The sequence below is a fragment of the Electrophorus electricus genome, chromosome 25 (genome assembly GCF_013358815.1).
Source record: "Electrophorus electricus isolate fEleEle1 chromosome 25, fEleEle1.pri, whole genome shotgun sequence".
Taxonomy (NCBI): domain Eukaryota; kingdom Metazoa; phylum Chordata; class Actinopteri; order Gymnotiformes; family Gymnotidae; genus Electrophorus; species Electrophorus electricus.
The window spans coordinates 6,487,110-6,505,142 of record NC_049559.1 but is presented as its reverse complement, the minus strand read 5'-3'; the positions used below and the strand labels follow the sequence as shown (position 1 = coordinate 6,505,142).

The following is an 18,033-nucleotide window of genomic DNA, read 5'->3' as shown; positions in this document are numbered from 1 at the left end:
TTAGTCATGGTTGACTAAGAAGACCCCATTTAGCATACTGGAACAAAGCATCAGCTGAGCATACCTTTATACACTTTACTGTGATGCCTCTCTCTAAATACTCGCACAACATGTCGGCACTGTGCATATCTGCTGTCAGCATGACTGTATCTTAACCTCACCAATTATGGCAACATTTCTGAACTGAAAGTAGGACAGGAAAGGCTTCGCTGAGGGAGGGCGATGCAAGAGACCTGCTTACAGTGCTTACCGCACTGATGAAGGACCCCAGCATCCGCGTTTTCACTAATGGCAGGCAAACCGGGGAAAATGATTATGTGCATCAGAGAGAACGTTCAGAATCGAACTCAACTTTTAGTTGACACGGATGAGTAACGTCACACCGGGCACTCCTTGCAGTGAGAAACGCCGCTACAGGTTCCCAAGCTGAGGGAACATAAACAGTAAAACGGACAATGAAAAACAGCCTTTACAAACTGTGAGAGTTCTATAAATAAGATCTTTAGTCTGTTCTTTGTTTAGAAACAAATGAGCAGCTGGGTTATCTGAAATATTACAAATGAAATGTGTATAGCCATTGTATGTATATGCAGGAAATAGCATTTAGTCTGTGAGTACTGAATTGAGACGTCAAACCATCTATCGAGCTTAGCTCCTCTTAACATGCTCTGTGTTTTGTTATCCTTTTCCTGAGGGCAGCAAAGTGAACAGGCTCTATTTAGTGAGGCTAGAGTCTTCTTTTGTTCCTACAGTGCCTGGTGTGAATGTTCTGTAACAGTGGAGGAGTGTATCTCATTATATGTTCAGCAGACTGCAAAATCCTATGTAGAGCCTTATGGTCACACTTGGTGCTGTTTCTTTGAACTTGTGTAGCGCTGATTCAGTTTTGCACTGAAGTTATGTATATGTATATGTATATTTTTGCCTCTGATTTCAACACTTCAAATTTTTAGTAGCTTTCATTTTTATTTTTTAATGTTCACAAATTCAGAATGAAAAGTTCAAGGTGTAAAAAAATACAATGTAGCTTTGCCATGTCCTTCTGTGCCTTTCTGTGTCAAAAAACATTCACCTGCTTTCACCTGGGTCATTATGACATAGATAATGTCACAGAATGAAGTGAAAAAAATCAGATTACAGACTGATTACAGGAGACACCTGTAATGAAAGTGACATGACCTTTATCTGGGTATATTTCCATGGGTGTTAACATTTCAGTTACAATACAGTTACAATGGGTGTGTGGTGTTGTGATCTGGAGTTCTGGACTGGTGTAGGTGTGGGTTTGTTTGTTGATGTGTGTGTGGCGTGTGTACTGATTTGGAGTTCTGGATTGGTGTAGGTGTGGGTGAGTCGAGTGATGTGTAAGTGGTAAGTGTTGAGATTTGGAGTTCTGGAATGGTGTAGGTGTTTGTTGGCACTGCCTCACAGTGGATGGCCTGTTGGATTAGTCTAATTTGTTTGCGAATGTGACTTTAACCCATGTCTATTATGGGCAAATTATTCTTACCTGAGTCAGATAATTTTTTAGAACATAACTAGTCCTCTAGTCCACATATAATACATGACTAAGGGCAAATGCTGAGCAGTCAGCAAATGTTTATGCAAAACAGGTACTTTTGTATTCCTAAAGTTTTCCAAATGTGTTTATAAGTAAAACTGTATATCTGGATAATTAGTTCTTTCACATAGATGGCCACTGTGTTCAAAGCTGTGTGATGCCAAAATGTCTATATAAACCCCAGCTAGATTTTTACAGGGTTTAATTTTATTTTAAAGGGTTTAATTTAATTTTATTTAATTTTTGATTTTTCTCTATTTTGTATTATTTGGTTAACTAAAAAAACAAGTAGCACAAAACAAATATTGATTTTTTTTTGTGAATTTAAATGCTGAAAAAGTTCTTTGTAAACTCAAACATTACTATTACACAATATGTTATGGTCAACAGAAAACTAGTGCTTTATTTTTACAAGTTGTCTAAAATGTTGGTTTTTTATAGTAGTTTAGAGAAGAGGTATACAGCCAGAGTACTGCAGGTAGTAGTATATAGTTCCAGTCTGGTATTTAGAAAGATCCTAGGAGAATATTCTAATAAGAATAAGCTGTCACGCGTCTTATTATAAACCAAACCCCTTTGTCTTGATTTAAACACTTAGGCTTTAATATATGTATAGTGGATATAAAATAATGCTTTAAAAATAATTTAATCTAGCCCAAAGATTGCATGTTATTTATTCTGCTTATTAAATGGGACCTCATTTTATGCAAACCATTTTAATGTATAATATGTGGGTTGTAGAAGTCTCTTTGAATCAGCTCATTGCTTGAGATATGATTGAACACACCGAGCTGTCATAGGCTGGTGCTAATTGCATCATTAATGTGCATATTTTTTAGTAGATACCGCTTTTAAATGTAAATGTAATGATGGATGGTCATCATGCCTCAGTTATTCAGGTCTAGAGAATATCCTCCATTCGTGGCTCTGGTGAGGCCCCGTGCTACATGAAGTCACATATAGCTTTTAAGTTACAAACTGTGACAGAAATTGGCCTCAAAATTCTTGGACTATTTTAATTAAGAGCTGAAAAGGGCATTTATTTAAAGGAACTCAGGGCGCAGCAGACTCTCCAATGTCCGCTAACGGACTGTTTATGGGAAAGTTAGTGAAGAACAGCTTCTATTTCTTTGAAGTTCTGCCTGTGAGTACATGTTGGAGGTGAAGGAGGAGTGGTGGTAGTGATTCTGTGTGGTGTCTGTCCATGCTGTGGATTCACACCCTAGTTGGAGTGGACAGCAGCATACCTCTGAATCTCCAGCTACTCAATGGACTTCCTACAACAGAAATGGAAAATGAAGCAGCACGAAAAGTGTCTCAGAACCTTTCATTTTCATTGAAGAGATCATAGAGGTCAAATGGCAAAGGACCCACAACCACAACTGGCAATACCAGATAGCATAACTAGCCCTGATTTTTGGTGGGATGAAAGGCCTTGCTCCCGTCCAATGCGACTGTGCCAGCCAAGGGCATCCATAGGGTCTCGGGTACAGAATGGGCAGTTAAAGTTCTCTGACCTGTATATTAATCTCCCCTGTTACTCTGTGCGGGTGGCAGCTTGACAACATGCAGTGACTGGCTTTCTGTGTCCCAGGGGCAGCTGAGTACGTCCCACGCTGGTAGCTGTCACTCTGTAGAAGGTTGGAAATTATAAACTGGGACAAAATGGGGTTGAAAAGTCCTGAGGTAAAATAATTACTGGAGGTGCAAAGGAGCAAAGGTGCATCAGTTTCCAGAAGTGTTTCTGTCAATGTTTAGTGCAATAGCTACCCATGTCACACTAACCATTTATCAGTTAAAATGCAGTTAAATGGTGAAATGATGGTGGGAAAAAAAAAATATGCCAAAAACATCTGAAGAAGAATCACAATAGAACAAGTTGTTGTTTGAACCAATGGGAAAATGATTTTATATTTATTAAGCTTTTCTTCTTTATTTGTCTTCTTTAACTATGAAAGCCAGTATATGCTAAGTCTCACAAAAACAAGATGTGCCTCTGCAAAATGCTTGGGAACCTGTGATTTCAAATTCGATCTTTGGGTGGTGATGAATTTTTTACGTTTTATTTTTGTCATCTTATGAGACAATTAGTCTGGGTTTTTTTCTGCCATTGGGAAGGGTGTTTCTGACATCAGGACCCTCTTAGCTTTGGTGTTAAAAATGATTTAATGATCGTCACCAGTATTGTCTCTACAGGTGTAGCTATTGCAGTAAGGATAGAAAGACGAGGATAACACCTCGGTCTGGTGTGTTTTGTTCATTTTACTAACACACCTTTTTAAATGTGTGAGTCTTTAACACCCAACCCATCCTGCCTTTTATAGTTAGCAATGTCAGTAAAAGTTACGTTTAAAACCCTCTTTCACACATGACATCGAAGTGTCCTGAAACGTGAGATTAGTTTCCTTTTCTTGGCCGCTGTTTTCATTTGTGGTAGAGCAGTTGTTCATTTCCCCATGACAATGAGAAATAGAACAGCTGATAGGTTTGTTCTCCACTTTTGCAATGACGGCAGTCCCTTGGCCCATGAACACAGTGCTGCTTTCCTTTCATCGAGCTGCAGACTTGCTGCTCGGTTTCCTGCTGAGGGGATAAAATGAGTCATCTGCATTGTCACTATGAATGTACCTTCACTGAATATCTTGGGGCACAAAATTTCAGAGGTTATTTGCTCTTTTTAAATTGTAATTCTGATGTTTCTCCTTCATTTACAGATGGGTTGTAAAGTGACAGTCTTTCTGTTCATCTATTTTCTGGCAACAAACTACTACTGGATCCTAGTAGAGGGCCTGTATCTGCATAGTCTTATCTTCATGGCCTTCTTGTCAGACACTAAATACCTGTGGGGCTTCACTCTGATTGGATGGGGTGAGTATTTAGCCATGATGATGTGTTCTGAGTAAATGGTTACAGAATATCCACTGTGTGATTGCTCTTTGTTGATAACTAAAACACATTGGTTCAACTCTTGCCATTATAGACAACTTAATCTTTTTATAACCCTCAGAGGTCATTTTGAGCCTTGAGTTATGCTTTCCATAATTTTCTTATAAACTTGGGTTCCTATCAAATGATTTGGTACCTTGTTAACATGTGCATCACAAACTTTCCCATCAAGTGAAAACTACCTCAGTGGCAATGTTCATTAAGGTAAATAAAAACCTACCAGCCTTTGCAATACGAATTAATGCCACATACTAACCATGAAATCTTTTTCAGAGGTAGAGAATTTATTGGAACCAAACCACCCTCCATGGCTAGTATTCAAGTTGACGATATCTACCATAGTACACGCAGAGTGCCGTTATCCATCATGAATATAGAGTTGAGCTCTGTAATATTCAGCTTAGGTAAATCCAGTGGAGCTGCATAATAAAATATTTATTGTACTTAGTTCAAAACAACAATCTGAATCTTTCAATCACAACATAGAAACCATTTTTCAGTCGTTGCTTTCATTTTCTGATTGCATTTGAATTGAAAACTAGTCACACGTTCAGATGGTATATGGAACAAGGGGTTTGTGAAAACCTTCATGCAGTCATTTTCCCAGCTCTGAAGCCCTGAAAAAGTTTCTATGTGATAGAGTCATTAAAAAAGGTTACAGTGACACTGAGGATAATGGCATATTTCATTAGTCTGTTATGTAGCATACATACTACAAAATACAAACCATTTAAAGGTAAAACTTGAGTCAGCCAACAGAGGTATTAAGGCCTTATTATAAGATAAGAATTGTGATAAACTCACAACAATGTGGGAAAAATTTTAAGCCATATGTATCTATAGTGTAAATGTACTTTTTTCCGTTTGTGAAGTCAGTCTCCGAGTGGTATTGTGGAATCAGATTGTGGTGTCAAAACCTTTTTAGAATATTCTAGGTGCCTCAAAGACACCTGCGTTTAGGGAATTTGAAAGGTAAGGTAATAACATGTGGGTCCCATACATCTTCCTGTGTTTGCTATTTATGGTACTGTATGTATTTTAGTGATGCTGACTGGAGCTACTGGAGAAGTATAAATTGAGTTGTTTGATGAGATGGAACAGAGCAGACTGAATTCCTCTCTCATGCAGGAAAACTCTGAAGGTTAGAATAAAAGTGATGGAACCTATGATATCTGTTTGTGATTATATGATATCTGTGTGATTATGCCTTCTTTGACAGAATGTGCCTCATTAATTACTAAGACATTCATGAATTGAGTCACATTAGAGCAGCGGAAACACAAAATGATGCACGGCATCTCAGGACTGGCTCTGAATACCACTGCTTTGGAGGGATCTCCACTCGCTTGGTTCAAAAGAGCTATGAGTTAATTTCTTCTTTGTAGCTACAAATGAGAAAAGCGAGCACTTTAAGAAAGAACGAGAGGGCACAATATGCATCAGAGTTATACAGCACCACACACTGTGAGTAGGTGCATAGAGAAGCAGTGTGGAACTGGACTGAAAACTCCAGGAAGGGTACGTTTATCTTGCCAAACCAGCCTGCCTCATTTGAGGAGAAAATCAGCTTGAGCTTTCTTGCTAAATGAACCATCACAGGGAAAAAAGAAACAGAAAGCATATTTTTTATTCAACAAACATAGTTGATTTTTGCTTGCTTGACCCACTGACTCGGTAGAGTTTTTTTTTTTTTTTTTTTCAAATTCCTCATGGCACAGATACCAGACATAAAATGATCTAGTGTCATACAGTATCATAAATGCTTTGGTCATAATTGCAGGGAATTGTTATATGAGCTTCTACAAGTTGCAGTAATGCTCAGTTTAAATGTGCTAGTCCTTTTCTCCACTCCAGATAAATACAGGTGCCCAGTATATCTATTTGTGCTCATTGTTTGCCTCCCTTGTAAGTGGCTTCACAGTGAAGTGTTCTTTATTTGTTTGTCATTCTCGTTTGATGTGCTTCTTTTGCTGGGCCAGAGATGGAGGCACCTTTGATATGCAGATTTACCTTTTGAAAAGTTGTTGATCCTGGGCGCAAGCTAGCTATGTGCTCAATCGGGCCTGTTCCGTGTTGCCGGGCCAGACTGATCAGTGCCCTTGGCAGCGAAATGTGTGAAACTCCGGTAAAACAAACAATGATGTACATTTTGGCAGCTGTGTAATCACTAAGTATGTGCAATTTGCAGGTCAAAGTGTGTGGTGATAATGATGCTCCACTACAGAGCTTATACTAACAGTACTACCTCCCACAAATGTAATTAAGGTAGACCACAGCAAAAGTGGGCTATGACACATGCACACTTTTTTTTATGAAGGAGTCTATCTGAGCTGTCTCCCAAATGTCACTCTCTCTAAAAAGTGTGGATTGATGGATAAAAAAAGCCAATATATCAAAAGCAATTCCACAACAGTTTTCAACAAGGTCTTTGGATACTTTTTGATCCACTGTGTGTGTACATTTTATATATATATATATATATATATATATATATATATATATATATATATATATATATATATATATATATATATATATATATATATATATATATGACATGATTACACAGCTTAAGAGGCAAATTGCTTCATTGGACCTTTGTCTGAAGTGTTCTCCTTCTCTGAAACCTTGTGTTCTTCACTACAATTTTGAGTATCTCTACATCTCTTACTACAGCACACTGCAGTTACTCACCTGGAATCTTCTTCTTCACGTGCAGTGGGAGGATATTTGTTTGTGGCCACGCCTGCACACACCTGCACCTTGTTTTGTCTGTGTATTTAAACCTATGTCAGTGTGTGCAGTGTCGTTGGTCATTGTCAATGTAGCGTGAGAATTGTAGTTCTATGTATCAGTCTATGTTTGTGTAATATGGTGTTAAATGTTAGAAGTGTTTAGTGTGCTTGTGTTCATTGTTTGTGTTTAGATGTGAGTGCCACTTTAGTCCTCTATGTTTTATGTTAAGAAATGTTTGTCCACGTTTCTGGAGTCTGTGCATCCACCACAGGACGCCAGCTCTTGACAAAAATGGCTTCCTAACGGGAGGTGCGTAGGCACCCCCACCCCGCTGCATGGATCCCAGGACATTGGGGAGAGGAACGCGACCGTGTTCTCTTCGGAAGTGGAGGGGAACGCCCCCAGGAATCTCTTGGGGGGGGGGGGGGGTGGACCTGGGGCTGTTGAGCCTGGGCCAAGGAGGACCGAGGGGCACCACACTGACCAGGAAGCAGGCGGTTAGGTGGAGCAATCAGGAGAGTAGATCAGAAGCTTGAATCCCTTCAGCAGACTCACCAGCGAGACTCGAGGGGTCTGCCCAAGACCCCGGAGGCAAACCGCCTCTAGGACGCTCCTAGAGTGGCGGGAAAGAGAAAGACCATTGGGGGGAGTAGCACCTCTGGAACCGGTGCGGACGTGCACCCCCGCGTGTCTGTCAAGGCCACAGATACGTTTGAGACACCTGCACGGACGGCGGGCGCCACGTCACAGCGCCTTATGTTTGTGTGTAGGCACTATTGTGTGTTTGTGTTTGCGCTTTTTGTCTTTAAAGGCGCAACGTCATTGGGAGTGTACCGGACTGCCCTGAGAGAGGCAGAAAAGCTGCCTTTCCCCCTCTCACTGCGAGGTCTCCCTTGCTGGCAGCACCTGGCCCGCGAGTGACAGAGTTTGGCCCGCCACGTGACTTGGGAGGATATGTTTGTGGCCACGCCTGCACACACCTGCACCTCATCTTGTTTGTGTATTTAAACCATTGTTAGTGTGCACAGTATCGTTCGTCATTGTTGGTGTAGCGTGTGGATGTCAAGATTAGTCTCATTATTGCTAAACGTATTCATGCTCATCGTTCGTGTTATGTGAGTGCCGTTATGTTGTATGTCATAAATGTCCGTCCATGTTGATTGAGTCTGTGCGTCCTGCTCCACGCCCTTCGGCACTCGGGCTGCCTCGTTACACAGAGCAGCATTCATTAAATATAGACCCAGACCCCTGGTGAGAAATAATTGTGAGGCATAATAGATCTAAGCTGAGCTATTTCCCTTTCACCTTATAAAAATCTGTTTCAGAAATATGTCTATGGGAGTGTTTTCACTTAGGCTTGAAAACTATTTGTAATTTAATCTGTGATGCTCTAAATTAGTGCCAGTTGTCTCTAAAAATGAGCAATTTTGCAAATGCTGTGTAGTTGAACTGACCAGAAGAGGAGATAAGTAAGTGTGCCCAATAATGTGCTCAGTGTTCGTACTTTTGGGTAGAGTGCTGAATCAATGATACACTCCATTTCTTTATTCTCAGATGCCCATGTAAAATAATTCCAATTGGCAAAAGCCTCAACTTTCCTGCCCCCAATTGCTCATGTTATCATGTACTGCTGTTATCATGTTCTATTGCTATATCGAGTTATACTGGTGAATGAAAGTCTCATAGCATTTTATCTGAAATAATTTATTTCATAGTGTACATAGTGTAACGCTTAAAAATTGGATAAAATCAGTGAGTGATTTTTTTTTACTGATAGAAGGGCAATTCAAAAGCATATTGACAAAACAGGCAGTGGTCAAAACCAACACAAAACAACTTCCATGCCAGAGGAACATCCGGAGAGGAAACCAGAAGGTAAAAACAGCAAAAACATACAAAAACCAGAAAAGAGAACAGCAGGGGTTGTAAACAAAAGATCAGCAAACAGGAACCCCAGCAGGTCTGAACAACAGTAGCCATGTCTCGCCGATATGATATGACGATATTGGGAACAAACAGAATATAAAGCGTATGGATTATTAGGGACGGGTGAAACAGATCAGTATTCTGGTGACGGGGCTCTAGAAGCAGGCCCTGATAGGCCAATGACTGGATTGAGCACCTCTTAACTCCCCAAAGGATTCTGAGAATCTAGTTCAAAACTCTAGGACCATGGAGTAGTGTTACAACATGGAAGCGTAATTCCTAACCCTAATGAAGGAACAATACAAAAATGCATTTTTATTAATATTGTTTTTTACAATTTCATCTTTATTTTAATATTTTTCATTTGGATGAATTTTAATGTTTATGTGTAAAAAATCTTATGTGGCCTTCTTAAAAAAAAACTGCGGCGTTTTGATTTGGAATGTGAAGTCACAAGTTCACGCTTACATTTCTTAGACTTTATATATATATATATATATCAACAGCAAGGCACCTCTTCAGCAGAAGTATGTCCTGTTGTGACAATCTAATCTAATATATTTATATTTTTCCAATTTTAGCTTGAACTAGTAATTCCTTCTGGTTTAAACAACTTATGGCAGCTAATTACTACTCCATACTTATTTGAGATGATGCTAAACTAACAAATAATGAGATAGTTATTAGCATCAAACTAAAGAAATGTTGCTCACTCTCTCTCTTTTAATTTCAGGTGTTCCTGCACTCTTTGTGTCAGCCTGGGCAATCGTCAGGGCAACAGTGGCAGATTCAAGGTGACATGCCTCCAGATGCTTTACAAATTATACCAGCACTGGTATAATTGCTGATTATTTACTAGTCTACCTTTGCTGTCCACATTTTACCTTTTACCTGTGTTATATGTTTGTATATGCCTATATAATTGAGTTTGCCATATCACTCGAAATGAGCAGATGTGATTAAGGTGATGAATACAATTAAAAATCCAATAGGAGAACGTGTGATCAAAACCTGTGTGGAGACATTAAACATGTTCAATACTGTGGTTGTACCGTCTATGGATTGAATACATTCCTGTCTGTTTTAAGCGAGAGGATCTTAGAATACAAAAGCTTCTTAAATAGAATGACATACAGGTATATGACAAGGAAAACCTAATTAATATTGCAAGTATGATAAATTAATTTCCTGAGGTGATCATATGTAAACACAGTCTAACCTGATGCCTGTCAGAGACACTGTTCCAGGATACTAGACCAAAGTACTAATATTATGCTTTGTGTAGGAGCAAGCAAGCATGTCATGCCCCTACTTTTATGATACCAACAATTTAATGTTCATATTAAAACAATTTATTTGAGCATTAAAGATAAACTATTTGCATCATGGATAGCAGCCACTGCCTCTGGTTTTTGGGGAGTGATGACATCTCAGCTACAGTGTTTGATAAATTCTTCTTAACAACTAAACAAATAGCCCAGTAATCTAGATGGCTATTGTAGTTGATTTTACACAAACAGAGCTGAATATAGATGTTAAATTAGAGATTTTGTTCACTGTAATAAGATGAAAGCTTTTGGTCATTTGCATATTCCACATGATAACAACCCGACATCAAACGTTATGCAGCTAACTCAGTCTCAGTCTTGAGATCATGCAAAATGAGACAGCTCAACAGTTTTATTCTGTATTTACTCAGCCTGAATGCAACCATTATACATGAGTATGAATACAATCATTATTATCTGCTTTTTCAGCTCTGTTTTCCCTGGAGATAAATATTTTTAGTATTCTGTCTGTCATGCTAATGGTCCCAAAACTTAAGCACATAAAAAGGTTATTTAAATAAATAATAATATTTAAAAGTAAATTAAATATTATTTACGAAGCTAGAAATAATTTTTTACAACTAAGTATAGCTATTTAGAATGTCCATATCTTCAGTTTTACCAAAATGAAATTATATTGTGTTGTTCTTGTGCATCTTATGCATATTAATAAGATCCAGTGTGATCACGTTCATTGTACCCTTGTGAGCTGCAGTGTCCTTGCTGAGTGCTTCACAGACTCTGGTGTCAGCATACCACTCCTTTAAGGAGTCTGAGTCAATTTGGGCTTGTAAAGATTCATTGGAGATAGTGAGAGCCATTTGCTTGTGTCTTTATTGCCTACAAAAAGCCAACAGTTATAAAGAGACCTTTTTAGTAACAACCAGCATTTGTTGTACAATATTGGATCAAATGTTTGAATGTAATTCATGAATGTGATGTAAGTAATTTGTACATTAATGTTATAAAACTTCAATCCCAGTTTAAGAAGCATAGTTGTAATGATTAACTGATTGACAGTAATGAATTTGTCTAAATATTTGTCTAATCACCAACCAGTGATGAGTAAATAACATGGTATCTAGTCATGTACATTAAAAGCACTTAAAATATTGTATTATGAGGCAACATGATCATCTTTATTCATGGAGCTCTACATTTTGCCAAAGTGTAAACATTAATAACTGGATTTTGCATGCCGTAACACAACACGGTAAACAAATGGAAATATGAGCACTCATCCAAGCAGTACTGATTCACAGAAAGAGAACCGTAGGGAAACAGAGGGGGATTTTATCTCAGGGGAGAACTCTGTAGCCAGCAGCGGCCAACGCTAGTGCTGCATTTACCCCTATAGTTTTAAATGAACACCAGCTCGACGTAAATGAGCACCGCAAACATTAGTCCAGCGGAGGATTTTACTGCGTTGCAATGACTGTAATACATCATTCTTTGCTCCTTCAGCTTTTTTTTCAGTTCTTCTTTACTTTTGCTCCCAATTGCCTTGTTTTTTCTAATCCCCTTCTCTCTCGCTCTCATTCTTTATTTTATTCTTAGCCTGTATCTTCCTCATTCGTTCTCCCTCCTCCTCACTCTTACTGGTTCTCGTTCTGCCAGTTTATTCGTTTCTTTCTCTCCGCTCCATGTCTCCTGTTTTGCTAACTGACTGCCCTGCTCTGTCATTCCTTCTCTAGATGCTGGGAACTAAGTGCAGGCAACATCAAATGGATCTACCAGGTCCCTATTTTGACAGCTATCGGGGTAAGTTAAGAGGGGGTTGTGCTTAGTAAACAGTGCTTAAGAACCAAATGTGCTTCTTAAGTACTGAGCTCAAAAGAGTTCAAAGGCTAAGGCAGTCTTGCCTTGCAGAGGGAAAATTGCCAAACTTTATCCAAACTTTTTTCTCTCCCATGTTTGTGTGAGGCAGATGTCACTGGCAGTGTGGCAAACAAAAATATGATATGATAATTATTCTGTGTGTGTGTGTGTGTGTGTGTGTGTGTGTGTGTGTGTGTGTGTGTGTGTGTGTGTGCGCGCATATAAGTGTCTGTGTGTGAGGCATTTTTTAAGATACCCACCATAATATTAGCACTTATGCACAGTCAAACAGATCTAGCAGAAACTGCGGGGGAACCCAGAAGGCTAAGCAGTGCTTCCTTATCTGATTCATTAGAGACATTTAGGATTGGTAAACACTAGTTTTAATTTCAAAGAAGAGCTGTATCAACATGTGATTTTATATTGGAAGTTTTGGAGGATCATTATATTCCCTAGCAGAGTACAGAATAAGTGCTTTAAGTAAAAGTGCTTTGCAATGCTTTTTGCTTTGTGCTTTTTTAAAAGCAGGACAGGATTCATAATGATAGGAAATCATGAAAGGGCTGAAGCTCAGACATTGATCAAAGGTTTTTGTACTCTTGTACTCTTTCCTTTTTGGAAGCATCACAGTTTATAGAAAATTAGTCCTCTGTATTTGACCAAAGTTGGAATACCATACGAATTATGCTTCTCAGTTGTAGGTCTTCTGTAGACATGTCGTATGCTATACATTTCAGACATTCACAATAAACCTCACAGACTGTTTTTGTAAGATCTGTTAATGTAAATATATTTTTTAAAACTGCTGTTTACTTGCAACAACCCAGACAGGTATTAGTATTGAAAATGTGAGTGACTAATCTCTCCGGGCATGCCGGTTTTGGAAAAGCTGCTCTGAGGTTTAGTTGATCTGGCATGCTTGCACAGACCATGACTGGAATGATACTCGCTCTCTCTCTCTCGCTCTCTCTCATGTGGAAGTGCAGGGAAAGGCTAGTTCATCTGCAACTTATTCAGAAATGAAAAGAACTGAAGACTAAATGGTTACCAGAAGGCTTTTCAGTGGGTGTGCAGAGATAGATGAGCTTATTAAAGATTGGAAAAAGCTCCCTCAGCTGCTGCAGTACTAGATATTTATTGCAGGGTACAGAACCAGGCTGCCACTGCAACATCAGCCATGACATTTACAAATGTCTGGAAGCAATCGTCAGAGATGTTGCAGTGATAAAAATAATCCTTTGATCATTAACAGAGCAAAATAAAGTCTTTTTAGTGTATTTTTTCATTACACCCATTAAAATACATAAGGAATGAAAGTGACATTAGAAGAATGAAAATAAAGAAGAATATAATGAAAAGGTTCTTACTTTTCACACTTTGGTGACTTGCATAGAGCCATGCCATGTTTAGAAATGTCAGACGTCTTGTTACCAATAATACCTATTGGTAAAAAAAAACAGAAACAAAAAAAAAGGTTTTAGGTTCAATAGTGCATCCATTTTGCAGTTGAAATAAAAGAAAAAATAAAGCTTCAAACCACTATTGTAGCTACACAAGTGTGCTGTGCTTGATGGTTACATCCTGCTCAGTATGTTACTGGGAGCTGTTTGAATTCATTGTCACTCCTTTTTAAACAAATATGTCTTAAAACTGTAATGTTTTATCACTGCAAACAGAATAATAGTCTGATTATGGCTACCTCAGTTGGTCACTGTGTCTTACAAAAACTTTAGTTTTTGTTGTTCGGACTCAGTACTTCACCACATTATTGTTTAAAAAAACAATATGAAGTTAATGCAAAATGACAGAGGGTATTTACATATATTGTGTGATTGAACGTGAGTCCTTTTTTTGCTGATGATGGCCAAAACACAGCCGTCACATGCTAAGAGTGCGCTGAATAAAAGAAAGAAAGGGAATGAAATGTGTCTCCAACTGAAGCAGAAATGTAACAAAAACGAAACCCAAAACAAAATTGCGCTAACCACACCAAACGAAGCCAACGTAACATACAATGACTGACAAACTCGAGGAAACACAAACAGACTTAAACAAGACACTACATAATGACATCATAACCACCAGGTTGTATGGCTAATAATAGACGACACACACACACACACACACACACACACACACCAGGGAAACATCAACAAATGATACAATGACATGTGTAAATGTAAACAGTCCCTGTGTTCACCGCCACCGAATGCCAGTTGCTGTCAGCAGGGGGATGGTACCATTACATTAGCCATCACCAGATGTTACATATGTTCTCTGCTTACCTGACTAGTAATCAGAAGATTGTCAGTTTAAATCTGTTCACTGACAAGTTGCCTCTGTTGGTCCCCTGAGTAAGGCCTCTAACCCTCAATTGCTCAAACTGTATTCAGTCATAACTGTAAGTTGCTTTGGATGAAAGCTTCAGATAAATGTCATATATGTAAATGTATAACATAATACTGAATCACTGTGGAAGTGTGTTTCCAGTTCTTATAAGTAAAAGCTCTGAAATTATTTGCCTGATAGACAGAATAATATTATTAATTTTAACATAATCATGATGTCCTGACATCAACCAATCACAGGTTCTATTAAAAGATAACAAAGCATTGGTAATATTACAGACACATCTTCTCTTGCAGTGATAAATTGGTGATCAGGTGCTATTTGCTAAATAGTAAGGTGTGAGACACAGGGAGGGCGTGGCCACATTGACGAACACACACACACACACACACACACACACACAAGGAGACGTTCGGGGGGGAGGGGCTGTACCCGTACCGTGACAATATGGTGGAAAATCTAACAACTTTCACTTGATTCTCATTGCTTTTTAGTCCTAGAGGGGGTCATAGAAGGTAAGCAGGAATACCATATAGTGGCAATTCCCTCACACTTGCTTTATTTTTTCAAATTGTCCTGTGAAATTGCCACAGAACCCCCTTATTATGAATCAGGAAGCAGTTGTATGGTTATGAATAACTTAATCTGGACTGATGATTGTGCAATTTTTAAATCTGTATGATTTTTACCCAACAAGGTAAAATGTAAAGAATGCCAGAAGATAACAAGGTCTTATGAAAGGCTAAGACTCTTGAAAGGTAGACAGGGAAAGTATGTTGGGAATAGACAGTCTTCCTTATAGTGCTTTTTCACTACTTTTCCATGCATCGATTGCGGTTTCCATGCCTGAGATGAACATTTCCATGGCTGAGTTATGAGATGATTTTCAGCTAAGCCAACAACCAACCCATAAATGCAGCCTTCTGTAGCTTTATATGGAATCTATAACCACAGTCCATATGATGGTAGGGTTTTTCTTTGTTTGTTTTTTTGCCATTTACCTTACAGTACTTTTTTGATGATTGGCATCATTTGTTGAATACTTCAGTACTGCATGCAGTTACCTTCATGTTTTGAATATGGTTCAATCATGTTAGTTTTTATCTCCTTATCTCCACATTTTGATAACAGGCATCATTTGTTGAGTAGTGGATGATAACATATACTTGCTTTCAAGTTTTTATACCCTATATAGTTTAGACCTGCTCAGTGTCGCTTTTGAATATGGAATTATTTGTGTAGTAATATCAAAGCTTCTATGCAGGGATTAAAAACATTCTGTACAAACATGTGTTCTGGTCCAAAACACAAATTTTCAATGTAGGAACCAACTACATGAGTCTACTGGTCTTTATGTTTAAATAGTCATATACAACTGAAATGTTATGCATATATAACAAATAAAACATGTCATTATGAAATTATTTTCATATCTGAAAGAAACTCAGATACTATTATACCAGATCTGATTTTTAAAATGGGTATAAAATAAATATTAGGTCTTCTTATCTGATCCCTTTTGTAAACTCAAAGGATGTAGTAACCTGATTTGCTATTTAATTCACAGGTCCCTAACTGTGCATAGACATTAAGCAAGCAATCTGCTGTTTTCAAATCACTTTTCCATTAGTCTGGCAAAGGCCTTTCCAAGTCCAAGTCCAACTGTAAAACAAAGGCTTCATGTCCCACATTAACCTGTGTAGAAATGAGCTTTCAACCTCAGATGATCTGTATCAGTACGGTATCCCTAAAAATACTAACTAAATGCCTTCAAACCTGACCTGAGTCTGTTTCTGGATCCCTTTCTGAAATTTGTCAGGCTTGAAAATAACTTGTGCCTTGTAAAACTATACTTACAGGGCCAATGGTCTATGAGTTTCGGCTCATCCATCTGTATGATGACACACAGTCCTTTGACAGCATAAAATGTATGGTGTGGAGCTATTGGGATACTGTGAGTAAAATAAGATATTCTTGTATTTTATGTCTTAGCTAAGGGCTGAGATGAATGAGCTGGGGAGGAAGGATTCAGCCCCGACACGGAACCGGTGATTAGATGACACTAACTGCTGCTGTATGTAATTTATCAACCTGCTGATTTTGTTTTTTTTTTTCTCTCCATTTTCTTTCTGTCAGCTGAATTTTATCTTATTTGTTAATATCGTTCGGGTGCTGGCAACCAAGATCCGGGAAACCAATGCGGGGAGATACGACACAAGAAAACAGTACAGGTCTGTGGACTGCCATGCCATCTCCATCACCTCCAGATTGCTTTCTGACAATCATGCAGTTATATATAGAAATGCTGATATAGATTTTATCCCAACAACACATCCTACTGACATTAGTTCCTGCGGCGAAAGAGGCCCGTGTCACTGAGCTGCAGAAAATGAGGAAAGAGCCTCAGGCAATTGCTTATGCTATTTATGCTTTTCATCCAAGAGGAGGGCAGAGTGAGCGCTAAGCATAACCGTCGGTGGCCAGAAATGTCAAGAGAGGAAAAGGTGCCTGCACGCAGCTGTTGAGGCGTGGCAAGTTTTAATTTTGATCGCAATATCTGTGCTTTGTTTTGCTGTGCTGTCTGAATCCCTTTTCCCTTCAGGACCGTGTATTCCCTGATGCCATTTGAAGCTTTTGAATCATAACGGGTATAGCATGGCGTCACGTCCACATCATCATTTGCGAGCAAGCAAGAGCTCTTGCACGCTTGGAAAATTATTCCTCACCCAAACAAAACTGCTCTTGTGTGCGAGCTGAACTAGTTGCATGAGGATTGTTGCTCTTGTGCCCAAGGAAAATGATTCTTCACACAAGCATGACTACTCTCATGTGAGGAAATGTATTTCTTGCATAAGAAAAAATTGTGCTCGTATTGAGGGGAACTGTTCTTGTGTGCAAAGAGAACCACTCATACGTGAGCCAAAACTAACTCAACATTGGACTGTTGTTTCTGCTCACATCTGCTCCTGCAACAATATAATTTATTTTTGACAACTGCAATGGTGTGGCCCATGTATAGCAACTATTGTTTTCTGGAAATCCATTGTGATTGGCTGTCTATCAACGGTTGTCACAGCACTCTTGCTGCATGAAAAACACAGGAATGCCTTCACATGAGAAGACCTTCGAAATACAACAGTACAAAGGTGTTAGCTAAAATGTTGCTTTTAAATACCAAATTTTACCTTTGCAAATTAACATAATTATAATTTTGTTATAGTTGCAGTTTTGTTCAGTCACTAATACACAAATTCTGAACATTTTAACTCTATTCAACAAATAGAGTTGAACAGAGTTTAATTTTCCAAAAGGTAAACTCTATTGGTAATTTGGTACACAAACTGTACTTCTTCTAAACTCTTTTAGCAT

At 38.6% G+C, this 18,033-nt stretch overlaps 1 protein-coding gene across 1 annotated transcript in view; it reads left to right on the top strand.

The window, feature by feature from the left end:
• The window catches only part of pth2ra (parathyroid hormone 2 receptor a), a 45,746-nt gene that overhangs the window by 18,063 nt on the left and 9,650 nt on the right, over positions 1–18,033 (top strand). Inside the window, exons 6-8 of the mRNA XM_035523019.1 lie at positions 4,276–4,429; positions 9,903–9,963; positions 12,192–12,258. Of these exons, the coding sequence (XP_035378912.1) occupies positions 4,276–4,429; positions 9,903–9,963; positions 12,192–12,258 (282 nt within the window). The remainder of the gene's footprint in view (positions 1–4,275; positions 4,430–9,902; positions 9,964–12,191; positions 12,259–18,033) is intronic.